Raw genomic sequence first — 14,181 nt, 5'->3', positions numbered from 1 at the left:
TTATTTCACAGTCTTTGTTGTGTTCATGCACTGCACACACCCAAAAAAAACACCTTATATTTTCTAAAAATGTCACCTGGACAGTGGATTTGTAGAGGCTACTGTGCTTTACTGGTTCCCTAAGCCTGTCCTCTTGCCAGATCAGCTCAGTGCAATCTCTCATGGGTATTGCTCGTTCTTGTGCTCCTAGGGTTATAGGACTAAAACTGTCAGAATAAAGAGGATTTTGACTGTCTCTCCGTGATATCATTGCAATTGCTGCATCTTTCTTACAGTTATGGTACAGAACATGCTCATGGGCTATCTTTAGAAGCTCGTCTGTCTGGATATACTATGGGGCAGTAGGCTGATAATGAGTGGCAAGTTGCAACTTGAGAGATGAAGTTAAGCATTATTGTAAAGGACAAAAGAAAAGAAGAAGTAGTTGGTCAAAATCAGCATCAGCTTTCCTGAGATGCAGTGATTGAAAGTTTATGGATACAAAAGAATGGTCGAAGGTGAAGAAACGATAAGTAAAACATTAAAGAGGGGAAGAAAAACATGGCAGTGAACAAGTGTGGATTGCAGGAGGGGCAAGCAACAACAAAGTCGACGCAACAAAGCAACTTGTATGAAAAGCTACTTCAGGTAGAAATAGTTCAAATTCTCTAGAGGAGATGAAAAGCGCTTAGTTCATGCTATCTCTGTAGACGTTCTTATGCATATACAAGGTATAATGTTAATGTGCACTAAAGTTGATACTGTAAGGTGCGTATGGGGAGAAAGTATCTGAAACCCATAGCCTCTGGTGCTTTTGATACATATGTGGTTGTGACTATGTGCTTGGGCACCAAGATACAATAGGGGCAACAATATATGTCTGTGGGTAATAACAGTATACAACAGTGTACAGTCTTCTGTACATAAGAGGAGTGGATGCAGTGAGATTAAGAGTATTTTTCAGTGCTGTTTTATTTTGCAGAAAGTAGGCAACATTTTGATTATGGAAGTTTGATAGACAAGGATTTGGATTTATTGAGAGAACTATTAATATAATTAAAGAAGTTATGTGGGAGCTGGCAAACATGAGCATGGATTTTTTTTTGAGTGAGAACCTTGTGCTGAGAGGGTGAGAAATGGCTAAAATAATATGTAGAGTATGTCTTATGACTGTGCGTCTGAATTGCTGAAACAAAAAGGAATGTTGAAAGGCTCTGTTTTTTCCAGTGGCTAGGGAATCAAATGGAGGTTTTATTGCTTTCTTTGTTTTGTTCTTATCATGGGCCTACTAGTTGCTGGTGTCTTGTGTGACCATGGATAACACGATGTATCTTTGGGTCTCTTATGCTCTTCGATAGTATGGACTGGTCTTTATTATGCCTTTGTAAAGTCATAGTGTTCACAAGGGCAATGAAGTGCACTACTTCTACTGCTGCTACTGTGAAGTACACAACAAGGTTTATATTAATGGGAAGGTTGGAGTTTAATGATGGACGTTACAAAGAGCAAAGGAGCCAAGAACAGAAAGTACAATTGAAAGTGGGATGATCCAGAACTATGGCAGAGGGGATGGTTTCCATTTTAAATGGTTTCCATTTTAAATTGTTGCATGGTATCTTGTGAAGCCTGTGTAAAATATGGAAAATGCCTTCCTCCCCAATGTTGAGACCTATTTTATATGATTCTCAGGATCATTGTAAATCATATGATATTTCCTGAGGAAGGAAAAAGTAGAGATTATAGTTCTTCAGCCAGAGGAGGAGGAGAGAGAAGTAACAAAGATGCCTGGTAGAATGGAGATCAGAAATTGGTTATGAGGTCAGATGAAAGGTAAGCAGGAGGAGAGTGAGAAAAAAATTGTGACTTGGTAGGATGTTTAAGAAATAAAGAATGAGAAGGTAAGTGCCTGAGTTAGTGTAAGCTTGGGTCAAAAAAGGAAAATAAAAAATAAAATTTAGGGGAGGAGTGAAATTAGGTAAACTTTCAGTGTTTAGAGGAACCTAAGAAGAAAATAGGTTATAGTGAAAAGAGAGATGAAGTTAAGCATTATTGTAAAGGACAAAAGGAAAGAAGTAGTAGTTGGTCATAATCAGCATCAACTTTCCTGAGATGCAGTGATTGAAAGTGTTCCAACTGATACAGAGAGAAGTGCCCAACAATGTTAATGCAGTCATTGGAATGGTGAGGGCAAGAGGAGTTAGTGATGCTTCAGAAGCTGGTACTCATGCTGGCATACAAGGGGAGAGTGAGGCTTTATTGAGTGTGAGGAGGTAACAGGAGGGTGGAGAGAGAGAGAGATGCTTCTGTGGAATCTGCTACAAACAGAAGAGGAGAGCAGAAATTAAAAAAAAAAAAAAACAAAGGTTGTCAAGATTCTATATAAAGACCTATAAAATTTAACAAATTGTAAAACTTGAAAAAATAAGATATGGAAAGAGCTTTTTCTGTAGCCTGCGTTGCCTTAGTCAGTAACAAACTAGTAGATTTTAAAATGTTGAGGGTTTTTTGTTGTTGTTTTGTTTGTTTGGATTTGTTTTTTTTACTGGTAGACTATAATAAGTCATTTACAAGTAGAACAAAATATGGATTCTACTTGTATGGGCTTTTTCTGCAGTGGACAGTAGTGCTGATGAGGCCATGATTGAGCTGTTGGCTGGATTGGAGAATGATGGATATCAAATGGGACAACACAAAACATTCTCTCACCATCGTTCTCTTGGAAGCTGTCGAAATTCTCAGAACAGTGATGATGAAGAAAATGAGCCACAGTGTGAGAAAGAAGAAATGGAACTTAGCTTGTTAATGTCCCAAAGGTGGGACAGTAGCATTGAAGAGCCTGGGACAAAAAGAAGGTATGTATGTGATTTTCTTTTCTTAATATGTTCTTTTCTACCAGACCCTTCCTCCCTACCACCCTGTTTTCAAGTGTGCTGTGAGCCCAGTGAGTTATAGAGAGGCCTCTTGACAGCAGATCTTGGGACAGAATGCAGTTGTTCAGATGGTGCTGTGAGTTGTCAGTTTTTATGTGGAAATAAAGACTAAATGTTTAGTTTTGGCTAGACCTAAGCTTTTAGTTTGGTGTTTGAGGAAAAATTGAGTAGGTTTTTTGTCCTTTAAGTCCAAATACAAAGAAATCACCTTTAGTTGTAACCTACTTTTAAGATCATACCTTGTGTGTAGTACAAATGTTAAGGTGTATTTTGTGCATCTCATTTGCCTGTTAATTTACTGAAGAGAATGTTTAAGAAGTATTCTTGTGAAGACTGACCCAGAAGCCTGAGGAAAATACCCATTTGTTTTTATGCTGAAAGCTTAAATGGAAACATGAACATTGCTCATTCTACTGGACTGCTAAAGGTCAGGAGCTTGAATGTTTTTAAGGCCATGATTCTTGGAACACCTTCTCAGGTTGTAATGACCTTTTGTACAGTCTGCACTGGCAGGCATTGAAAGAAGCTGTATCCAGTTTCTCTTCACCCCTGCTTTGGGCAGGCCTTCTTGTACTTAGAATTCTATTTGAAAGATGAGAGAATTCACAGACATAACATTTAGATATTTGGGTTTTTTACATCAGAAATCATAATTATAGTATGATTCAGAGAGCAAGTGAGGCATAGAAATACTTAATCTTTTCTTTCCTGAAGACATACAGAAAGGTTGTAACAGAATCAGAACTTGGATCATTAGCCTTCTAGTTCTAGAGATAATTCATCTCTCAAGCTATTTTTCCTATCTCACCTTTGATTTTCTTAGGTTTTTTTTTCCTTCACAGTAGTCTGAAAAGTTGTCATTTCCATCTAAAACACTTAATGTTAATCTTCAGTTTAGTGGTAGTTTCTGTGTAAAACCAGCCTGTATATCGCAGATTTTATTAGCCCAGGCACAGATCTGCATGGGCATGACTGTACAGCTTCTGGAGTCAGGTAGGATCTTGAAGCAATTAACTGCTTTTGTGCAATAAAGAATCCTATTTAAGAACTCATCAGACTTGATGAGCTGGCTCACAAATAACTCACTCACGTATGTCTACATCTTAATCCCAGGCAGAAAGCACGGGGGAAAGTATACGTGTGAGGTCCCTTTGCAGGGAGTCAGCTCACGTTCAGAGGGAATTACAAGCTTAATTTCAGTATCTCTACCCACTGCATGATTCTGCTCATGCAAAAAGAGCCAGTTTGAGTCTGATGATGGATCCAACCTTGTTCTGTTTAGGCTTGTCCTCTCTGTCCTTCTTCCTAATGCATCTTACCATACCCATGCTATCACTTTTCTGTTGCTGGGTATTCAACAGTTTTCCATAATGAGAAGTAATGACACCCTGCTGACTGAACTAAGTGGCTTAGGTTTGATTTGTGCTGAACTAGAGGAAAAAGCTCATCAAGACCTGGACTGGTTCACATGTGGTAGTATTGTGCTGTGTTACACAATTTTTCCTGAAATCTAAACTGATGGGCTTGAATGCAGAGGGATCCAAGTTACTAGCTGCAGAAGTCATCTCCAACCTGACTGCATTTACTAAAGCTGACAAAGATATGCTTCATGCACAGAATTATGGCATAATTCTGGTTGGAAGAAACATCTAAATTCTATGTAGTACAGTGCCCTGATCAAACCGGCTTTGGATAGATGAGTTGCTCAGAGCCCTGTCTGGTCAAAGTTTGAGCATCTCCGAAGACGAGATTGCGTTGTCTATATGGGCAACATGTGCCAGTGTTTGAAATGCCCTCATAAAGAAGAATGTTTTCCTCACACATAACTTTCCCTGAGGCAGCCCTGTGCCCATTGCCTTTTTCATATCACTGCACACATCAGAATCTGATTTCATCTTCTATATACCCACCCGTTGGATAGGTGCTCAAGGGTGGATAAATCATGTTCTCTTAGCCTGTCCTTATGCATCAGGTGCTCCAGCCCCCAGTCACCCTGGCAGCCCTCAGCTGGATTTGCTCCAGTTTCTCAGTGTCTGTGTTGTAGTGTGGTGCCCAAAACTGAGTGCAGTACTCCAGATGCAGCCTCACAACTACTGAAACTGGCTGCAGCCTTGTAGTCACAGCCTAAGATGCAACTGACCTTTGCTACAAAGGCACAACTGCACACTCTCAGCTTCAATTGGTTGCCCACCAGCGTTTTTGCATCCTCCTCCTTCCTAGCTAGCTCTCTGCCTACCTGTAGCAGTGCATGGGGTTATTTCATCCTATTTGTAGGCCCTTTGGATTTGTCTTTCTTTGAAGTTAAAGAGGTTCCAGTCAGGTAATTCCCCACCTTATTGAGATCCCTTGGAGTAGTAGCCCTACTCTCCAGAGTGTTGATTCTCTTCCCAGTTTGATATTCGTTTTCATATAGAGCTGAATGTCTTTGCACTGTACTTTTCCATGTTTTGGGAACACAGAAGAGGGAAAACTGAGCTCTCTTAGGTCATGGTCACTGTGTACTTAGCTGAGCTTGTTAGTTAGGTCCCTCTTTCGAGTCATGTTGCTTCCAGACTTGAAATAGTCTGGGAATTATGTAGCTATTTGTGAGCCTATTGTTCCTGAACTAATAAATATGGCTTGTTCTGAATTGGCTCAGTGCTGAGCACATTCATGATGTCTGTGGTATTATGATATATATAATTCATGCTCTGCTTGAACTCCACAGATAAGAGTTCTTCAAAAGTAGACTTTATTTAGGTTATTGTGGATTCTCCTTCCTGTAACTTCAAAACCTTTGCATTTGTACCTTTTAAGGTACTACGCAACAATGTTTTGATATATCAAGCTACTAGGATATATTATTATCTTAAAAACAAACAAACCCAAAACAACCCCCTAGTCCTCTGCTCCTTATTTTATATCTGAATTTCTCTCTTGTAGCCACAGAATAGCTTATTTCTATTAAAAGTTTAGTCCATCTTATGCTTTATTTTAAAGAAGAAATCAAATTCCTACATGCTTCTGGAGTTGTAATACACTGGAGGGTTTGTTTTGGGGTTTTTTCTGTGTGTATTTTTTTCCCCCCATTTAAAGCCATACCACCCTAAAACATTGAAAAATTCATTGAACCTTTTCTGTGTAGATTTACTACTTTTTCTTTTTTCTTTTTTTTTTTTTTTTTCCCAGCAGATTTATGACTCTAAAAATGGCAGTGTAGAAGAGTTAACTTAGTAAAAGCAGCTCAAGTATTAGCAACAGCAGTCTCAGGATCCATCAAAGAGGGGTGGAAACAAATATTGTTTTGGTGGTGGTGCTTTCGTTAAGGCTGCTGAGAGAGAATTGTTGTAAGATAGTAAAGATTCCTAAAATAAATAAATAAAATAAAATCTGCTTGCTAAGACCTAAACTGAAATGATTTTGCATAGTTGGTTTAGTCTTCAAATTTCAAGCAATTAAATTTCAGTAAGATTGAAACAAAATTAAGCATCTAAATGCCTTCTGTCTAACTTCTTAAGCTACTGAATCCTGCTGGTTTTCTCTGTAGTTTTTAAATGGTTGGATACCACTGTTGCTTCTTAAAATAGCAACATTGAATAACATTGAGTTGCTCAGTGAGAATTGTAACAAATTTGGGTGGTTTTTTTTCCCTTTGCTGCCCCAAATTACACAACGGTATAGTACTACACCCTTTAATTTTGAGGTTCCCTGTGGCTATTGGCATTTTCGAAGAGAAGTATTCTGCATTTAGTTCCTTCACTTTCTTTAGGTCAGCTGGCAAAAATATGCATCGAAGTTCAACAGAAGAGGATTCATCTTCAGAGGAAGAAATGGAGTGGAGTGGTAATATGCTCCTAACTAATCTCTCTATACCTCAGTTAGATGGGACTGCAGATGAAAATGGTGGTAAGTAAATAGAAAAACAGCTTTGGAAGTTGAATTATTACATGGGTCATTGTTTGTTCTCATCAATTTGCTGATTCTCAAAAGTGCTAACCATTTTCCATTCCTGTTTCAATTGAAAGAAATGCTCTCAATGGATTGCAGAAGCAGGCCCGTAACATCTTCGTTATAAACTTACAGTATTTTAATCTCAGTGCCCTCTACAAATTACCAGAATCTGCTTTTCCGATTGTACTAATGATCAAAAAACCAGCATTGTTTAATTAGTTCTATGGAAAAGATAGTTACCTTGTTGCAAGGATTATTTTTCTGTTACTATTTATTATGTAAATATGGTGTTAATGATTCTGTAGTATCATTCATCCTGCTAGGATTTCATTGTAAATAGTAAATGTATTATTGTGAAAGTTTAGATGGCTCTTTGCTTTACAGGTATTTGCCACACATGCTTAAAATACAGTGAGCCTTTGTTTGAGCCTGTGTTTCATTCAACAGTTTGCATGTTCACACCTTGGGGCTGCATGAGTTAAAACTATGAAGTGGCAAAGCTGATGCAGAAGAAGCTGCCATTCTAAATCTATACAAATTAAATTAATCTGTAGAGATACCTGTTGCCATCTCTTTATAACCTGCTGTCTTTGATCAAAATAAACTTAGTTAATAGAAAGCACACTTTGAGGTTAGGCAAGTCTAAAGTATTATTTGTTTCATTAGACAATCTACATACTTTCCACATTTATAAAATTCTGTTGAGCAAAACAATATAAAATGTATGGATCTTGTGCAGAAAAATATGTCTCTTTATCCAGGGCTTCCTCAGTATTAGATTCACTTTTGTTCTTGGTGTAATCAACAGTATTGTTCTTTGTTGAGACATGTTGTATTAGTCGTACTTCAATGCCTTGAAGTTTGTGGTTAACATCACTTTGTACAGAAGCTTCTTAGTCCGTAGTACAAACTAGTTAATGTTAAATCTTGTTTGTGCTCGTGCATGTACCTAATTTCCTGTTATTGCATTTGCTCTTCGGGGCAGGAATGTAATCCTTTACAAAATCCCTGTACTAGTTTGTGTCTCTCAAAGCAATTTGACAAAAATAACAAACATCATATATTAGTATATAAAGTGCGTCTTAATATATCTGTTAGCAATTCCGTATTAGAGAAAGTGACCTATATGATCTTATTATGTAGACAGCCACAGCTATTATTTTGTGTTCTCTATTTAAAGCATAGTTTGCTTTTTCCTTTGCTCTTATAGGTATAATGGTAGGGTTAATACATGACTTGATGTATTACTAACATGATTTGGTTTTGCAAAATATACAATTGTAATTTCCTTATTTGCAGTACTTTGTAATTTAATGTGAAAATGGATGCTTCTGGCTAATGAGACTATCTTAAATCATTATTTAAATTTTATAATATCTTAAATATATAAAATATCACATGCAGAAGAATGTCAGCTTAGAATTAGTTTACTACTGTGATTTTGTTTTTTTAACGTGAATTCTTATAATAAGAGATGCAGTAAATTCAAAACAGGTCTCAGCCCAGTTCCTCTAAATTAGAAAATGCTTATCCTCATATGTATCTGTATCCATAACATCTGACTGACAGACAAGTATTTTTGCAATTTTTATATCTGAATAGTCAGGTATCTTCTAAGTGTTTGACATTTCACCAAACTCCCATTTTCTTGGTTTTCAGTTAATCATCCTCATTCTTTGTGCGGAAAGAATCCACAAAGAATACCTCCAAAGAATCACATGCAGCATCTCTCAGCTGTGTTTCACAGCTCAGGGACTCTGTGTATGCATTAGAAAATGTTGTTAGAAACAGATTGAGACTTCCTTTTATTTTTCTCACCCAGCAGCAAATAAATCGCTAAATTGAAGGCAGCGTGAATCTGAGATAGTCCCCAAATTGGTTGAGACTTACAGTAAAGGCCCAAAGGATCCTCCATATAGTACACAGTGTGCAGCATGTGCTTCCGGGTCATACAGTATGTTTCGTAACTCCTCTCCCCCTTCAACATTTCAGCTAAGGATGTGGACACATGAACTAATTGCTTTGTGTAAGGAGCTCTGTGGTAACTGCCTCTTTGCAGAGGAATAAACTCCTTCAGATTACTTGATGTTCATTGTGGTTATGAGCAAGCACACAGTTGCTGCAAACTGTTTGTTAATTTGAAACTTACCACCTGCCTGTCCACACTTATCCTGCAGTAAATGTGGTGAGAGGATCAGCGAAAGAGAGAGAAATTGCCCCAGGTATCGTGTGATGAGTCTGCATAGGACAGTTACCGTGGAACATGCTGGTCACAGATCTGTGTGGGAGTGTTAATGCATAGATATGAATTCAGAGCCTTAACTAAATGTTGACTAAATGGTGCGAGCTCCTTGTATAAATATCTGAAGGGGTGGTGGTTTAAAAGTGCAGCTAAGTGCTTACACTTAGCACACAGGAGAGTTAATACAAAACCCTTGCCATTGTTGTAAGATAGTACTTTAGCTTTCTGTGGAATTACTTTTCTATATGGAGAGAGTAATCTAAATAAGTTGTTCTGTCTGCTCAGGGACAAAGCAGGATACAAGCTTTTTTAGAAATCAGTCTGTTTGTGTTTAGTTATCTGAAAGTGATTTTAGAGGCATTCTTTTCAGAAAAACAGCATGAAATCTTTGGCAATTGTATGCAAGCCTACCATTTAGGAATAACTGACAGAATGGCTGAGACTGAAATGTACTGATGACGTGATTTTGATAAAGCAACTTATGTACTCAGGGTCTGTAGTTGTCACGATTGAAAATGCAGTGTGATTTGAAGAATTCTATTTATTCTTTGCATGGGAGGGCTTTCAGAAAAATGTCATTAAAATGGTTAATGCCTTAAATTATTTTTTTTGCAGGAAAACTAGAATAAAATTGCTTGTCTTCCATTTCAGACAATCCTTTGAATAATGAAAGTTCTCGAACTCACTCCTCCGTCATTGCAACAAGCAAAATGTCTGTAAAGACCTCAATTTTTCACAAAGATGCTGCTACACTAGAACCCCCATCTTCTGCTAAAATTACTTTTCAGTGTAAACACACAAGTGCCCTTTCTAGCCATGTTTTGAATAATGAAGATTTAGTAGAAGACCTCTCGCAACCAAACACAGAAACAAGACCTGAACTTTCAGTCCATGCTCTTACAAAAGAAAGCACTTACACAGCAAAGTACCCAACTGCATTCAGCAATAGCACCCATGCAGAAAACTCTCACAAAGAGAGTAACAAGAAAGATACTCTCCCCGTTCCTTCATGTGAAAATAATATTTTTGAGTATGAAGATGATATTTCATCGGTGAGCAGACAGATACCTAGTAGGAAGTATACTAGCATCAGAAAGGCTGAAAAGGATGTCTCTTTTATGCATGTGGGCCGCCACATTGGTGACAGCATGTTAAATAAAAACTTATTTAACTTTTCTGATTTGAGCCACTCCAGCCACTCCAAAGGTAAAATGACCTCTGAAGTCAATGAAAAATCCAGCAATGCAAGTATAAATAGTTTTTTTCCGGCAACGGTTACAGGAAATTGTGAATTGGTGTCTTGTTCAGGAGGCAGTCGAACTGTGGTACATTCACTTGAAAATAACACTGATGAAGGTGGCCTTAATAAGCTTAAAATTAGATATGAAGAGTTTCAGGAGAATAAGGCAGAAAAGCCAAGCCTCAGTCAACAAGCAGCACATTATATGTTCTTTCCTAGTGTTGTTCTTTCTAATTGTCTCAGTCGACCACAGAAGTTAGCTCCTGTGACATATAAATTACAGCAAGGTAACAAACAGTCCAGATTGAAGCTGAGTAAGAAAAAACATAGTTTTATCAATCATCAGGAGCCTGCAAGTGTAAATGATGTTGCATCAGTGAAGGAAAGCTGCTATGCACAAGGTAATGCTTGTAGTAACATTCCTGATAAGGATAGTGCTTTACCTAGTGACGTAGTTCAAGTTCCTCTTGAGGCTTTTGAAAGCAAACTGCCTACAAGTACTGCTAATTATACTGACTGCCAGTTTGCAGATGTATCTCTTGAAACTGAGCAGTCATTTGGATTATGTGGGAATAAATACACGCTCCGAACGAAACGGAAGGTAAATTATGAGACTGAAGACAGTGAATCAAGCTTTGTCGCACACAACTCAAAAATTAATCTACCTCAACCGATAGAAAGTGTTGAAAGTTTGGATGGGTCTCAGAAGTCTCGAAAGCGAAGAAAACTTTCTAAAAAATTGCCACCTGTTATTATTAAATATATTATCATCAATAGATTTAGGGGGAGAAAAAATATGCTCGTTAAACTAGGGAAAGTAGATTCTAGTGAGGAAAGAGTAGTACTCACAGAGGAAAAGATGAACTTATATAAAAAGCTTGCACCTTTAAAAGACTTTTGGCCAAAAGTTCCTGATTCTCCTGCAACCAAATATCCTATTTATCCACTAACACCAAAGAAAAGTCAGAAAAGGAAAGCAAAACATAAGTCAACCAAGAAAAAAGCTGGAAAACCACAAAAAACAGGTAGTAAAAATATTAAAAGAACTTTATCTTTCAGAAAAAGGACTCATACAATTCTTTCTCCTCCTTCACCATCCTACAACGCTGAAGCTGAAGACTGTGACTATAACTATAGTGATGTTATGTCTAAGTTAGGTTTTCTTTCTGAGAGAAGCACAAGCCCAGTTAACACATCTCCACCTCGCTGCTGGTCTCCCACTGATCCAAAAGCAGAAGAAATCTTGACCAACCTGGACAGAGAAGCTTTATTTAGTAGGGGGCCCAGTATGTACAACAGCAAGATGGTTAATTCTAGTGTAGGAAAAAATAGTCGAGCAACAACTCAGGTTAAGAAATGTAAAAAGAAATTTGCCAGCCCCACTGTATCTACCAAGAAAAAGAAAAAGATCAGTCAGGCTGATAAAACAGCAGATGATGGAAAGAAGAAACCTAGAACAAAACAAAGGAAAAAAACGGCTGAAAAAGCATCCTCAAGAAAGCCCGTTGTGTTTAAAGATGAAAAAGGAAATACTCGCTCTGCTGCTGAAGTGAAGTTTGTGTTGAAACATCAAGATCTGCCTGAGATTTCTTACAACTCTGTCAGCTCACAGCCACTTCATAACCGGAAAGACAGTCCTCTTCCTGGCTATTCAGCAGGATATCTACCATCGGCACAGCTCCCTGCAGCAGCTGAGGCACAAGGTAATTCAGCAGGCTGCTTTCATTCATTGGTGGAAGTTGATAAGCCTGTAGATGCACAGTGTTTACCTGCTCCACAAGAAGACCCTCATTCATCTCTCGCATCTACTCCTGTAGCATCTGGGAGGGAAGTACCAAAAATGAGCTCTCAGAGGCCCAGGACTCAAAGTGCTATATTTAGAATGAAGGAGTCTGCTCTCATTCAGAACATATTTGATCCATCTAGTCACTCAACTCAGGTAATGCAGAATGCACACATCTCTAAAGATAAAATTTCAGCAAAAGCAGAAGAGATAAAAAATTTGCAAAACAGATATTTACCACCAGCTGGGAAATTAAATGAAGCTTATGATTCTTTGGACACAGCGAAGATGGATCACTTACATGCCACGAACTATTTGCATTGTAAAGACAATAATCAACAGCGAGTTTTTTGTTTACCAGAGGCATCCAAGCATTCTGATCCTTGTTCTTCTATTCGTAAGTCACCTGAGGAAAGCCCTGGGCCACTTCAGTTGCCTAAGAACTGTTTTGTAACGTCTTTGAAGAGTCCAGTGAAACAGTTAAATTGGAATCAAAACCAGAGAGGATTTATTTTGGATATGTCACGTTTTAAACCTGAAACAGTCGAACAAAAGTATCAGTCAGAAACAACAATGCAACCAAAACCCATCTCCCAGTATAAAAACAGGACTATAGTAGCCCCATCAGCATTCAGTGAAGGACAGTCTGGCCTTGCTGTTTTGAAAGAGTTGCTCCAGAAAAGACAGCAGAAAGCCCAGAATGCAAACGTTGCACAGAAACCATTACCGGCTAAAACACAGCTGAGCGGGAGTGTACCATGCCCTCTTGAACAGAATAAAGCAATCAAAAGGTCACGGTCAGTCACATCGCCAAGAAAATCACGTGCTCCCAGGAATACAAAGCCTAAAGAAAAAACACCAAAACTTTCAAAAATGGAGACTTTAAGCCAGCAGATCACTAGTCGCATTGATCACTCTGTGTCTGATGACAGCCCCATTTTTTTTTCAGACCCCGGTTTTGAAAGCTGCTACTCACTTGAAGACAGCTTGTCTCCAGACCACAACTACAACTTTGATATTAATACCATAGGGCAAACTGGATTTTGCAGTTTTTATTCTGCAAGCCAGTTTGTCCCAGCAGATCAAAACTTGCCCCAGAAATTCTTGAGTGATGCAGTTCAAGATCTCGGTTCTGGACAAACAACAGAAAATGACTTTCTGTGTCATAATGACCAAAAATCTGAGGAAGAAAAGCAGCATTCTTCAAGCACAAGTAAATGGATAAGGTCTGGTTCCCTGAGCCCTGAGCTTTTTGACAAAACCTCACTGGATAATAATGAGAACCACTGCCACAGCCAATGGAGGAAAAATGTTCAACCTTCAACTTCTAGATCTAGTTCTGGTACCTCTTGTATGCCAGCAACTGAGGTCTGTTTAAATGAAAAATTCAAATTGAGTAGGAATACAGTAAATAAAGAGAGATTTCTTAACCTTTCTCAGCCAGCCAGCTCAGACTGGCTTCAAAACCACATTAGCAAAGAAACCACTTTTGAACCCTGTCAACCACTTGATTCAGTTAATACCTCTTGTACATCCATATTGTCTTCTCCTGATGGTGAACTTATAGATGCAGCTTCTGAGGATTTAGAATTATATGTTTCGAGAAACAATGAGGCATTAACTCCAACTCCAGATAGTTCACCAAGATCAACTAGTTCTCCCTCACAATCAAAGAACGGAAGTTTTACACCTCGTACTGCTCACATTCTTAAGCCTCTCATGTCCCCACCCAGTCGTGAAGAAATCATGGCAACTTTGCTGGATCATGATCTGGCAGAAACGATTTATCAGGAACCATTTTGCAGCAATCCTTCAGATGCTCCAGAAAAGCCAAGGTACTGTGTTAAATGCATTTCTGTTTACATACGCTTGTGATTATATTTAATTTATTCCTGTAAAGAATTTTATGTTTTTATGTGGCACAGATGCATGAAAGATCCCATCTGATACACATACATTTGAAGTTGAAAATTACTTTACTTTCTGCACAAATACTCATTTTCATTTGTGCTTTTTTGTTGCTTGATATTATTGTAGTAAGCAGGAATGTACCTGTTTGGTTTATAAAAGAAAGGTA

At 38.2% G+C, this 14,181-nt stretch overlaps 1 protein-coding gene across 4 annotated transcripts in view; it reads left to right on the top strand.

The window, feature by feature from the left end:
- The window catches only part of REV3L (REV3 like, DNA directed polymerase zeta catalytic subunit), a 122,192-nt gene that overhangs the window by 69,510 nt on the left and 38,501 nt on the right, over positions 1-14,181 (top strand). For 3 of the 4 annotated variants that reach the window (XM_021298199.2, XM_065056660.1, XM_065056659.1), the window contains exons 11-13: positions 2,594-2,831; positions 6,658-6,794; positions 9,733-13,939. In XM_021298199.2, coding sequence (XP_021153874.2) covers positions 2,594-2,831; positions 6,658-6,794; positions 9,733-13,939 — 4,582 coding nt within the window. Of the gene's footprint in view, positions 1-2,593; positions 2,832-6,657; positions 6,795-9,696; positions 13,940-14,181 lie in introns of those variants that run through there. The other variant, XM_065056661.1, reaches the window with a different exon arrangement.

Source organism: Columba livia, chromosome 3 (genome assembly GCF_036013475.1).
Source record: "Columba livia isolate bColLiv1 breed racing homer chromosome 3, bColLiv1.pat.W.v2, whole genome shotgun sequence".
NCBI lineage: Eukaryota > Metazoa > Chordata > Aves > Columbiformes > Columbidae > Columba > Columba livia.
The sequence above is the reverse complement of the archived record's forward strand: the minus strand, read 5'-3'. Positions and strand labels throughout refer to the sequence as shown.